The sequence below is a fragment of the Jaculus jaculus genome, chromosome 8, assembly GCF_020740685.1.
Source record: "Jaculus jaculus isolate mJacJac1 chromosome 8, mJacJac1.mat.Y.cur, whole genome shotgun sequence".
Taxonomy (NCBI): domain Eukaryota; kingdom Metazoa; phylum Chordata; class Mammalia; order Rodentia; family Dipodidae; genus Jaculus; species Jaculus jaculus.
In genome coordinates this window covers 54461279-54473778 of record NC_059109.1, presented here as the reverse complement: position 1 = coordinate 54473778, position 12500 = coordinate 54461279, and the positions used below count along the sequence as shown (strand labels likewise).

The 12500-nt window shown below is 41.0% G+C and overlaps 1 protein-coding gene across 1 annotated transcript in view; it reads right to left on the bottom strand.

Annotated features, from left to right (window-relative positions):
- The window catches only part of Spg11 (SPG11 vesicle trafficking associated, spatacsin), a 100322-nt gene that overhangs the window by 42709 nt on the left and 45113 nt on the right, over window positions 1-12500 (bottom strand). Inside the window, exons 19-22 of the mRNA XM_045156991.1 lie at window positions 10736-10897; window positions 7004-7070; window positions 3530-3695; window positions 222-427 (exon numbers count right to left, since the gene is read on the bottom strand). Of these exons, the coding sequence (XP_045012926.1) occupies window positions 222-427; window positions 3530-3695; window positions 7004-7070; window positions 10736-10897 (601 nt within the window). The remainder of the gene's footprint in view (window positions 1-221; window positions 428-3529; window positions 3696-7003; window positions 7071-10735; window positions 10898-12500) is intronic.

Below are 12500 nucleotides of genomic sequence, written 5' to 3'. Positions count from 1 at the left end.
ACAAGAAAAGTTAGGACTTGGGCATTTTTGTTTGAAAAATGGTCCCAGGGCCATTTAAACCCAATTAAAGTGACTTCTAAGAAAGTAAAATAAAAGACCACTGCAGACAAAGGAAGAAATAGGAAAAGAATTGTTTCCATCTCAACTACTCACAATACAATGCTTCAAATCTATCCTCCCTCTCTAAACAAAATAAACCCCATGAAGAAGAGGCGAGATACCTAGAGATTCTCTGATAAAGCCGTACTGGGCATCTTCATTTCTACACTTGTAGCTCAAAATTATATTTGCCACTCTCATGTCAACTCGGAGCTGAAGGCTGTCGAGGCCCAGCAATTCTAAGAAACAAACACAAGCGGCTGCGACTGAAGGAGTGTGGAAGGAGGAGAGCCCCAAGACATGGGCTTCCTTGCCAACTTGCTGGATCCTGAAAAAGAAAGACATCAAAACCACATCAGTGCATAAATACTGTTCCTCACCAGGAAAAGGAGAGAATTCTATCAGTTATTGATGGGGAGCCAAGTGCTGGCTCTCTCAGCTCCTTGCCCTTCTTTCTGTGTGCACTTTCATTTCTCCTGGCACTATAGCCCATCTCCCAGGGTTACCTTCTCCTGAAGCACTTCCTCACCCTCCAAGTTACTACGCCCCACCTTCCTACAGAAGACATGGAGATCTGAGCAATTAGAATGAACACAAACTACCCAGAAAATTAATACCATGTAAAAGGCTGACATCTTAAAGTACATCTTCAATAATTCAAACATACATTATATATGTGTAGAAAAGTTTCTGGCAAGATGTAAAAGACATTATTAACCATGTTTATGATGAAAGACTTGGACATCTTTCATTTTCATCTTTCTAAACTATTTAACTCATACTATAAAAATGCATTACTTAGTTATAAAAACTAAAACTTACACAATTCTCTAAATTCTATATAAAAGTGAATTATAGAAGGAAATGCTTGTGACTGGGGAAAGACTCAGTGGATAAAAGCACTTGCAAAGTCTACTAGGCCCGATTCAATTCCCTAGCACCCACATAAAGCCAGAGGCAAAAAGTGGTGCACACACTTGTCATTTGTTTGCAGCAGCGAGAGGCCCTTGTACACGTGTGTGCGTAAACACACACACACGCACACGCAAATAAAAATAATTTTTTTTTGAGGTAGGGTTTCACTCTAGCCCAGACCTGGAACTCACTATATAATCTCAGGGTGGCCTCAAACTCATGGCGACCCTCCTGCCTCTGCTTCCCGAGTGCTGGGATTAAAGGTGTGTGCCACTGCGCCTGGCTTTTGGTGTTTTTTTTCTTTGGGTGGGGGGTTTGAGATAGGGTCTTGCTCTAGCCCAGGCTGGCCTGAAATTCATATGTAATTTCCAGGTGGCCTTGAACTCATGGCAATCCTCCGACCAGTGCCTCCCGAGTGCTGGGATTAAAGGTGTGCACCCCCACTGCCTGGCACATATTTTTGAGATATATTTTTATTTTTCCCATTAACAAATATTATGCTCAATAAATACCAAAATCTGTGATGTGACCAAAAGCACAGTGTAAGCAAATCCTAATGTAATCACAGTTAATGGGGTATTTGTTTCCACTACTGCTTAAAACGTGTCAGTAAAATATACATGTACTTCTTTTGCCTTCCAATTTGTTTTTAAACCAGGTTCAGTGACAATTTTTATACATGTGTGTAATGTATTTTGATCATAATCCCTTTACAGTACCTTCTCTTTTTTTTTCTAAATATTTTTATTTATTTGCAAACGGGGAGAAAGAGTGAGTGAGTGAGTATGGGCATGCCAAGGCTTCTTGCCACTGTAAACTAACTCCAGGGGCATGTACCGCTTTGAGCATCCAGCTTTATGCAGATACTGAGGAACTGAACACAGGATGAAATGCTTTCTAAGCAACAGCCTTTAACTGCTGAACCATCTCCCCAGCCCTCCCAGTTACCTTCTCTTAACCTGCATCCCTATACTCCTTCCATAAAGTACCCTTTTTTCCTCAACTAGTTCATTTTCTGCTTCCATGTCTTTTTTCCCCCTTGTGTATGGCAACCTCAATTATACTCAGTGAGTCACACAAGCAAAAAACAATTATAAAGGTTTGCTGGGCATGGTGGCACACATGCCTTTCATCCCAGCACCCAGGAGGCAAAGGTGAGTCCATGACCAGCCTAGAACTAGAGTGAATTACAGGCCAGTCTGGGCTAGAGTGGGACATTAAAAAAATAATAATAAGGGCTAGAGAAATAGCTTAGTGGTCAAGGTGCTTGCCTGTGAAGCCTAAGGACCCAGATTGAATTCTCCAGTACCCATGTAAGCCAGATGCACAAGGTGATACATGCATCTGGAGTCATTTGCAGTGGCCCTGGTATACCCATTCTCTGTCTCTCTCTTTCTCTCTATATATCTATCATCTATCTATCTCCCCCCCCAATAAAATAAAAATATAAATAATTAATTTAAAAACATCAATTTTTTTTTCTGGCAGTCTCAATCTAGCCCAGGCTAGACTAGAACTCACTCAGTGGCTCAGCTGGCTTCAACTCATAGCAATTCTCCTACCTCAGGCTCTCTAGTGCTACTATGATAAGCTTGAGCTAGAACACCTAGCTTCAGAACTCTTTTTGTTGTTGTGGCTTTTGTGTTTGGTTTTTTAAGGTAGGGTCTCACTCTAGCCCAGGCTGACCTGGAATTCACTAGGTAGTCTCAGACTGGCCTCGAACTCACAGTGCTCTTCCTATCTCTGCCTCCTGAGTGCTGGGATTATAGGTATGTGCCACCACACCCAGCCTAGAACTCTGTTTTTAAAAAAAAAAAATTTAGGGCTGGAGAGATGGCTTAGCGATTAAGTGCTTGCCTGTGACACTTAAGGACCCTGGTTCGAGGCTCAATTCCCCAGGACCCATGTTAGCCAGATGCACAAGGGGGCACACGCATCTGGAGTTTGCTTGCAGTGGCTGGAGGCCCTGGCGCGCCCATTCTCTCTCTCTCTCCGCCTCTTTCTCTCTGTTGCTCTCAAATAAATAAATAAAATAAAATAATGTTTTTATTTATGTATTTGAGAGAGAGAGAGAGTATGGCTGTACCAGGGCCTCCTGCTGCTGCAAACAAACCCCAATTGCATGTACCACTTTGTGCATCTGGCTTTATATGAGTACTAGGAATTTAACCCAGGCTGTCAAGCTTTGCAAGCAAGAGCCATTAACTGCTGAGCCATTTCCCCAGTCTCTTTTTGTTTTTTTTTAATTTTTTTATTGTTACTTTTGTTTATTTTTATTTATTTGAGAGTGACAGAAAAAGAGGCAGAGAGAAAGAATGGACATGCCAGGGCTTCCAGCCACTGCAAACGAACTCCAGACCTGTGCACTCCCTTGTGCATCTGGCTAACATGGGTCCTGGGGAATCGAGCCTCAAACCAGGGTCCTTAGGCTTCACAGGCAAGAGCTTAACCACTAAGCCATCTCTCCAGCCCTGGTTTTTGTTTTAAGAATACAAATTTTGCTTTTAGTACTTACAGTTGCTTAGAAGTCTTGCTTTTGATTAATTCCTGGACCAGGAAAGTGCCAAAGGCAAATGATGGGCGTCCATGATGCAAATAATAAGCAAAATTCAGATGTTCTACTATGGCATAATTATTCACCAGGTCAGGACTGGAAAAATGTGGGAGCTGACTTGATGCATCTGGGGGAAAAGAAAAGCAGTGTTAACCCTCTGAACTGCACTTCAGCATTGCTAATGAAATACTTAGCTCTTCAATGGTAAAACGAGTTGCCATAATCATTTTGTTCCACTGTATCCTTTATGTCACTTTGAATCTACCTAAACAGTTTTGTTTCACTTTGATGTAGAGAGGTAGCCCTGATTTCACATAAAGATAGGTACCTCAGAAACTCAATGAAATCTTGGTCCTGGGTCTGGGAAGATGGTCCAGTAGTTAAATATACTTGCTTGCAAAGTCTATCAGCCTGGGTTCCGGTTCCATTCCCTAGCTACTACATAAAACAAACTGCACCATTCTGGTTGAATATGTAAAAGTAATTGAAAAAAACAAACAAAGCCACACTGTGGAAACTTGCTCAACTGTTATCTACTGATAACAGTTTCCAGGGGTGGGAGGAAGCTCTAGTTTGGCAGGACTAATAACTCAGAGATAAGAGGGAGTGGGGGCATGCTTGATCACTGATCTTCACACTACTAGCTATGCAACCTTGAGCAATTTATTTAGCATCCCTTTTAAAATATACATATACGTACATATATATGTGCGTATATACACAGGCATACACACACACATATATAGGCTAAAGAGATGGCTCAGTTGTTAAAGACACTTGCTTGCAAAGCTTAATGGCCCAGGATTGATTCCCCAGTACCCATATAAAACCAGGTGCACAAAGTGGCACATGTGTCTGGAGTTCATTTGCAGTGGCAAGAGGCCCTGGAGTGCCCATTCTCTCTTTCTACTTGCAAAAAATTAAATACAATGTATTTAGGGAGCAGTGGACATGACTCAGTGGGTAAAATGCTTGCCATGCAAGCATGAGGACCTGAGTTCAGATCCCCTACACCCACATAAAAAATGGTGGGCATAGTGGTACATGCCTATAATCCTAGAGCCGGGGAAGTGGAAACAGGGAATCTCTAGAGCTTGCTGGCTAGCTAATCTAGTCTAACAGTGGTGCACTCACTCTAAGTTCAGTGAGAGGCCCTGTCTCAAAGAGTAAGATGAAGAGTGACTGAGTTAGATTCCTGATGTGAGCTCTGGCCTCTCATGCATTCACACATACATTGCATGTGACCACACACATAGAAACATACATCACACATGTATGCACACCACAAACTCATATTTTGCATGTATGCACCTGCAAAAAAAGGGGGGGGATCTGGAAATGTAGTTTAGTGGTGCATCCACAGTTATCACAAAAAGATGTATATTATTTAAGGCATATAATATGTTTTTGTTTTTTCAAAATAGGGTTTCACTCTAGCCCAGGCTGACCTGGAATTTACTCTTTAGTCTCATGGTGGCCTCGAATTTATAGTGATCCTCCTACCTTGGTCTCCCAAGTGCTGGGATTAAAGGTGTGTGCCGTAATGCCTGGCTCAGTATGTTTTTTTTTTTTTTTTTTTTTTGAGGTAGGATCTCGCTCTAGCCCAAGTTGATCTGAAAGTCACTATGTAGTCTCAGGGTAGGCTTGAACTCATGGTAATGCTCCTACCTCTGCCTCCCAAGTGCTGGAATTAAAGACATGTGCCACCATGCCTGGCCAATATAATGTTTTGATGTACCTTTGGCAAATTTTATATTTATATGTGAATGTATATACCAGGATCTCTTGCCACTGCAAATGAATGTCCATCCAGCTTCATATGGGTGGCTAGGGATTGAACCCAGCCTGACAAGCTTTGCAAGCAAGCACTCTTACCTACTGAACCATCTCTCCAGCCACAACATACCTTTTATCTTTTTTCTATTGACAACTTCCATAATTATAGACAATAATCCATGGTAACTTCCTCCCCCCACCGACTTTACCCTTTGAAACTCCACTCTCCATCATATCCCCTTCCCCTCTGAATCAGTCCCTCTTTTATTTATTTTATTTTATTTATTTATTTATTTTTTTTATTTTTTTTTTTTTTGGTTTTTCGAGGTAGGGTCTCACTCTGGCCCAGGCTGACCTAGAATTCACTATGTAATCTCAGGATGGCCTCGAACTCAGAGTGATCCTGCCTCTGCCTCCCAAGTACTGGGATTAAAGACGTGCGCCACCACGCCCGGCTCCTCTTTTATTTTGATGTCATGATCTTTTCCTCCTACTATGATGGTCTTGTGTCTTTTAAAAAAAATATTTTTTATTTTATTTTTGTTTTGTTTTGTTTTTTTGAGGTAGGGTCTCACTCTAGCTCAGGCTGACCTGGAAATCACTATGTAGTCTCAGGGTGGCCTCGAACTCACTGTTATCCTCCTACCTCTGCCTCCCAAGTGCTGGGATTAAAGGCATGCACCACCACTAAAAAATTTATTTATTTATTATGAGCAAGAGCAAGAGGAAATGGACACATCAGGGCCTCCAGCCACTGCAAACAAACTCTGGATGCATGCATAACCATGTACATCTGGCTTAAGTGGATTCTGGGGAATCAAACCTCAGTCCTTAGGCTTAGCAGGCAAGTGCCTTAATGGCTAAGCCATCTCTCCAGCCCTCTTTTGTTTCTTTTTAAAGACTTATTTTTATTTATTTGAGACAGAGAGAGAGCGAGAATGGCCACACCAACGCCTCTAGTCACTGCAAACCAACTCCAGATGCACGTACCACCATATACATCTAGCTTATGTGGGACCCAGAGAATCAAACCTAGTACCTTAGGCTTCAAAGTCAAGTACCTTAATTGCTAAGCCATCTCTTCAGCCCTCTTTTTTTTTTTTTTAATTTAAATACTTTTATTCATCTGAGAGAAAGAGAACCAGAGAGAATGAGAAAGTATAGGCATGCCAGAGTCAGTTCTAGTTCAGCCTGGGCTATAGTAAGAACCTATCTCAAATAAACCAAGTAATAATAACAGTGATAACAATAATACAAATTTAAAAAAATATTTGCTATAATCATCAATATTCATAACCTTTAAAATAACTCCACTGCTAATGAGGATTTTCAGAAAGGAAGAAATAAAAACAGGTACATATTACATTTCCTAGCAAAATACTAGTAACCTAATACACTTACTTGTAACTTCCAATTTTTTTTTTTATTTTTTTGGTTTTTCGATGTAGGGTCTCACTCTTATCCCAGGTTGGCCTCAAACTCACAGAGATCCTCCTACTTCTGCCTCCCAAGTGCTGGGATTAAAGACGTGCGCCACCATGCCCAGCTAGAATGTACTTTTATTTTTAAGATACAAAGCACTGGGGGAGGGGGGTATTGGATTAATGCCCTCAACCCAACTAAATACTGCTAAAGCAAGAAGTTCCCATAATGACTTACCTCCTATTGCTAGTGTATTGGCAGACTGCCAGCCAAATAATCTACTAGGATCAAAAGGTGATAAAGACTGAAAAAGAGAGAAAGTCAATTAGACTCAAAAGCTCACTGATCAAAAAAAAAAAAAAAAAAAAAAACCAAGGCCTGAAGGGATGATTTAGCAGTTAAGGTGCTTACCTGCAAATTCAAAGGACCTAGGTTAGATTCTCCAGGACCCACATAAGCCAGATGCACAAGGTGGTGCATGTACCTGGAGTTCGTCTACAGTGGCTAAAGACCCTGGAACACCCATTTTCTCTTTCTTTATCTGCTCCCCCTCAAATAAATAAAATTTATTTAAAAAAAATTTAAAGTAGGTGAAACAATATTAAAGGCCTTCAGAGATGCTTTGCTTCCCTTTTCCAGGGCAATATAAGTATTTATCCTGGGCTGGGGTATGAATCTCGTAGAGTGCCTGCCTAGCATGTGTAAGGCCTTCAGTTTGATCCCCACTATAAAAGTAAAATTAAGCTTATCTCTGTGAACAGTAAGAGTGAATGTTTAGAAGAGCAAGGGAGTGGGACACTCAATGTTCCACTCTAGGCACTGTACTCTGAAGCAGAGGAATGCATGGGGCACTATATGGGTACAGACAAGTGCATACATCACACACACATAGATGCACACACACACAGAGAAAAAGAGAGAGAGAAACAGCTTAAAGGGCTGGAGATATGGTTAAGTGCACTTCCAGTATAAGCCTCCAGATCCCACATAAACAACTGGACCTACCTACATTCACTTGTCAACTTCATCCTGCAGGGAAGCAGGGACCCAAGACTCACTGGAACCCTACATGCTCCAGAATCAGTGAGGAGACTCTGGCTCAAAGATGACCAGGCAACAGAATAATGAACACAACCCAGAAACAGGACTGGAGAGATGGCTTAGCGGCTAAGGTGCTTGCCTGTGAAGCCTAAGTACCCATGTTCGATTCTTCAGATCCCACATAAGCCCGAAGTACAAGGTGATGCAAGCATGTATGGTCACACATCTGGAGTTCAATTACAGTGGCTGGAGGCCCTGGTGCATCAATTCTCTTCTTCTCTTTCTCTCATAAAAAAGTTACAAAAAATTTTTTTAAAAAGCAGCTAAAAAACATGAGACAGCTTCTTTGTTTATATTTTATTTACTTACTTTGAGCAAGCGAGAAAAGGAGGGAGAGACTGGGCATGCCAAGGCCTCTAGCCACCATAAATGAACTCCAGGTGCATGTGCCACCTTGTGTATTTGGCTTACGTGGATACTGGGGAATCAAACCTGAGTTCTTAAGCTTGGCAGGCATGTGCCTTAATCACGAAGTCATCTCTCCAGCCCTGCTTCCTCTTAATATAAAAATGATTAACTGTGTTCCTCCAGACTGTCCTGCAAAAGTCTATTCTCTTCCAGCAGAAACAGCATCTAGTAGAAGCCTTTATAAAATGCTTTAGGGATCAAAGGACAAAGACTAGGATAGAAACATGATAGATAAGGAAAGGATGAAAGATATAAACAGACCAGGCATGCTGGGCGTGGTGGCACATGCCTTTAATTCCAGCACTTGGGGGGCAGAGGTAGGAGGATCACCATGAGTGACTAGAGTGAAACCCTACCTCAAAAAAAGAAAGAAAGACAGACAGACAGACAGACAGACAGACAGAAAGAAAGAAAGAAAGATAGATAGATAGATACTAATTGGGCTAGAGGGATGGCTTAGCAGTTAAGGCGTTTGCCTGCAAAGCCAAAGGGCCCAGGTTCGATTCCCCAGGACCCACATTAGCCAGATGCACAAGGGGCCTCACGTGTCTCAAGTTCATTTGCAGTGGCTAGAGGCCCTGATGCACCCATCCTACCTTTTCCTCTTTCTCTGTCAAATAAATAAAATGAATAAATTTTTAAAAATTTAAAAAAAAAAAAAAAGAGCAATGGCTGAATAAATGTGATACTTCAACAATAACAATAAAATGGTGGGCTAAGTTTGAGATAGGCAGAAAAAGGTTGGCAGAGGGAAAAGTGGCTTTTTGGAATATGTTAAGCCAATGATTTAACAAAGTCTATGAACAGATGATGGGAGTGATACAGGAAAAAATTATAAAGATAGGACCAAATGAATGGCTAAAGAAAAAGCAACTGTAAAAGGAAGGGAGGAACAATTTTTTTTGTAAATAACATGAGTGAAAAAATTACTCATGGGGTTAATGAGATGGCTCAGCAATTAAAGGTACTTGCTTGCAAAACCTGACAGCCTTCATTCAGTTCCCTCAATACCCATGTAAAGCCAGATGCACAAAGTAGTACATGCATCTGGAGTTCACTTACAGTGGCAACAGGCCCTACTGTGCCCATATTCTCACTCTCTCTGCAAATAAATAATAAAAACAGCTGGGCGTGGTAGTGCATACCTTTAATCCCAGCACTCAGGAGGCAGAGGTAGGAAGATTGCTATGAATTCAAGGCCAGCCTGGGACTACAGAGTGAGTTGCAGGTCAGCTTGGACTAAAGTGAGACCATGCCACAAAAATAAATAAACAAACAAAGTTAAAATAGTTTAGAAAAAAAGAAAAAAATTTAAATACTGTCTAGAGATTAAAAATAATTAAATCAGTCACTGGGTGTTGTGATACTGAATAAGCTCCAGGGAGCCTGTTAATCTCTTTGAAATACAAACAAAATCATAAACTTGGGGCTGGAGAGATGGCTTAGTGGTTAAGACACTTGCCTGTAAAGCCTAAGGACCCAGTTTCGATTCCCTAGTACCCATGTAAACCAGATGCACAAGGTGGCACGTGTCTGGAGTTCCTTTGCAATGGCTAGAGGCCCTGGAATGCCCATTCTATCTGTCTTTTCCTCCCTCTCTCCCTTTCCCTCTCTATCAAATAAATAAATATTAAAAAATCATAAGCTTATGTATAACTTTTCTGAGTATAGGTTCATAGATCTGTTCTACTCAGCCACATGCAAGCAATTCCCTATGCAGAATGTCCATTATTTAAAGGAGATAATAGGGCTGGTGAGATTGCTTAGTGGTAAAGGCACTTGCCTGCAAAGTCAAAGGACTCAGGTTCAATTCCCCAAGACCCACATAAGTCAGATGCAGAAGGTGGTACATGCTTCTGGAGTTCCTGTGCAGTGCCTGGAGACCCTGGCATGCCTATTCATCCCCCTCCCTCCTCATTCTCTCAAAATAAATAAGTAAAAAATATATATATTTTTTCTTTTATTTTATTTATTTATTTGAGAGCGACAGACACAGAGAGAAAGACAGATAGAGGGAGAGAGAGAGAATGGGCGCGCCAGGGCTTCCAGCCTCTGCAGACAAACTCCAGACGCGTGCGCCCCCTTGTGCATCTGGCTAACGTGGGACCTGGGGAACCGAGCCTCGAACCGGGGTCCTTAGGCTTCACAGGCAAGTGTTTAGCCACTAAGCCATCTCTCCAGCCCATAAAATATAAAATATATTTTTTTAATGTGATAGAGAGGAGCTGGGAAGATGGCTCAATGGTTAAAGGCCCTTGCTTGTGAAGCTTGAAAGTCCAGGTTCAATACTGCAGTACTCACATTAAGCCAGATACACAAGGTAGCACATGTATCTGGAATTCATTATGGTATGCCCATATTTCTATCTCTCTCCTCAAAAATAAATTAAATAAGAGACTGTTTCATATCTTCCTGGAAAACTTGACTGATACATAAAAACTGGCTCCCCAAATATAGTACCTGAATTAAGTGGTAGAGTGTAATATCAGGTGGCAGAACACTAGGAGCAACACACTGTGGGAAAAGAGCAGTTTTTAGCTTTGGGTAAGGAGTCAAGGCCATCTTCAATAGCTGGGGATCCACTTTCTTCAAGCAGGTCTCATTTTCTTCATTCTCAATAACCTAAGTAAAAAGATAAATGATAGATGTACAGTGTTTAAATAGTAAAGATTTCTCTAGTTACAAGAGAAGATGACAGTGAAAATAGCACTGATAAAATTATATATTTGATATAAGGTCTTGGTTTCTTCATTTCCAAATTAGGAAGATAAGCTAGATTAGTTGTTCTTAAGTTTCATATAGCTTGAAAAAATGTATGGCTCTATAATGTTTATATTTAGATTCAACATTAAAAAGTAACTATTTCAAAAGATCTAAAAATTGTTATAACTGACTATTTTGTGATTCTAGCACTTGGGAAGCTGAGACAGGAAGGTCACTGAGAGTTCAAGGACAACTATGCTACGCAAGGGAGTTCCAGCCAATCTGGGCTAGAGAGTATAGACTTGTTTCAAAACACTAACTAGCTAGCTAACTAAGATTATAGTAGATGATTCCTGGGTCCTTACTCCTCAGCTCGGAAGTTATTCTATGATTAATTTCTCTTTTTTGTTTATTATTATTATTATTTTTTGAGGTAGGACCTCACTCTAGCCCAGGTTGACATGGAATTCACTATGTAGTCTCAGGATGGCCTCTAACTCACAGTGATCCTTCCACCTCAGCCACCTGAGTGCTAGGATTAAAGGCATATGCCACTATGCCTAGCTCTATGATTAATTGCTAGCAGTTCATTAAAAATAGTGGAATAAGGCTATAGAGATGACTCTGCAGTTAAGACACTTGCCTGCAAAGCCTAACAACCCAAGTTCAATCCCCAAGGACTCACGTAAAGCCAGATGCACAAGGTGGCATACCTGTCTGGAGTTCATTCACAGTGACTAGAGGACCTGCCACACCCATTCTCTCCATCTGTCTTGTTTTCTCTCTCTCTCTTAAATAAATAAATTAATTTTAAAAATAAAATAGTTGCCTGGACCAGAGTGAGACCCTACCTTGAAAATAAAATAAAATAAAATAAAATAAAATAAAATAGTAGACTAGATAATCTAGCCACATAAGTACATTACAATAATCTAAGAAAGTTTTTTTTTTTTTTTTTTGGTTTTTCAATGTAGGGTCTTGCTCTAGGCCCAGGTTTACCTGGAATTTACTCTGTAGTTCCAGGATGGCCTCAAATTCACAGTGACCCCCTACCTCTACCTCCTGAGTGCTAGGATTAAAGGTGTGCACCACCACACCCAGCTTAGATAGTCTTTTTGGGGGGGGAGTGTTTTTTTAATTTATTTATTTTAAGATAGTCCTTTTTTGTTTTGTTTCTTGGTTTTTCGTGGTACGGTCTCACTCTAGCCCAGACTGACCTGGAATTCACTATGTAGTTTTAGGGTAGCCTTGAACTCATGGCAATCCTCCTACCTCTGCCTCCCAAGTGTTGGGATTAAAGACATGTGCCACCATGCCAAGCCTTTCAGATAGTCTTTTTTTTTTTTAATTTATTTGTAAGCAGAGAGAGACAGAAAGACGGAATGGGCATGCCAGGGCCTCCAACCGCTACAAATGGACTCCAGAAGCATGTGCCACTTCATGCATCTGGCTTTACATGACTACTGGGGACTCGAACCCAGGCCATCAGGTTTTGCAAGCAAGCACTTTTAACTGCTGAGAC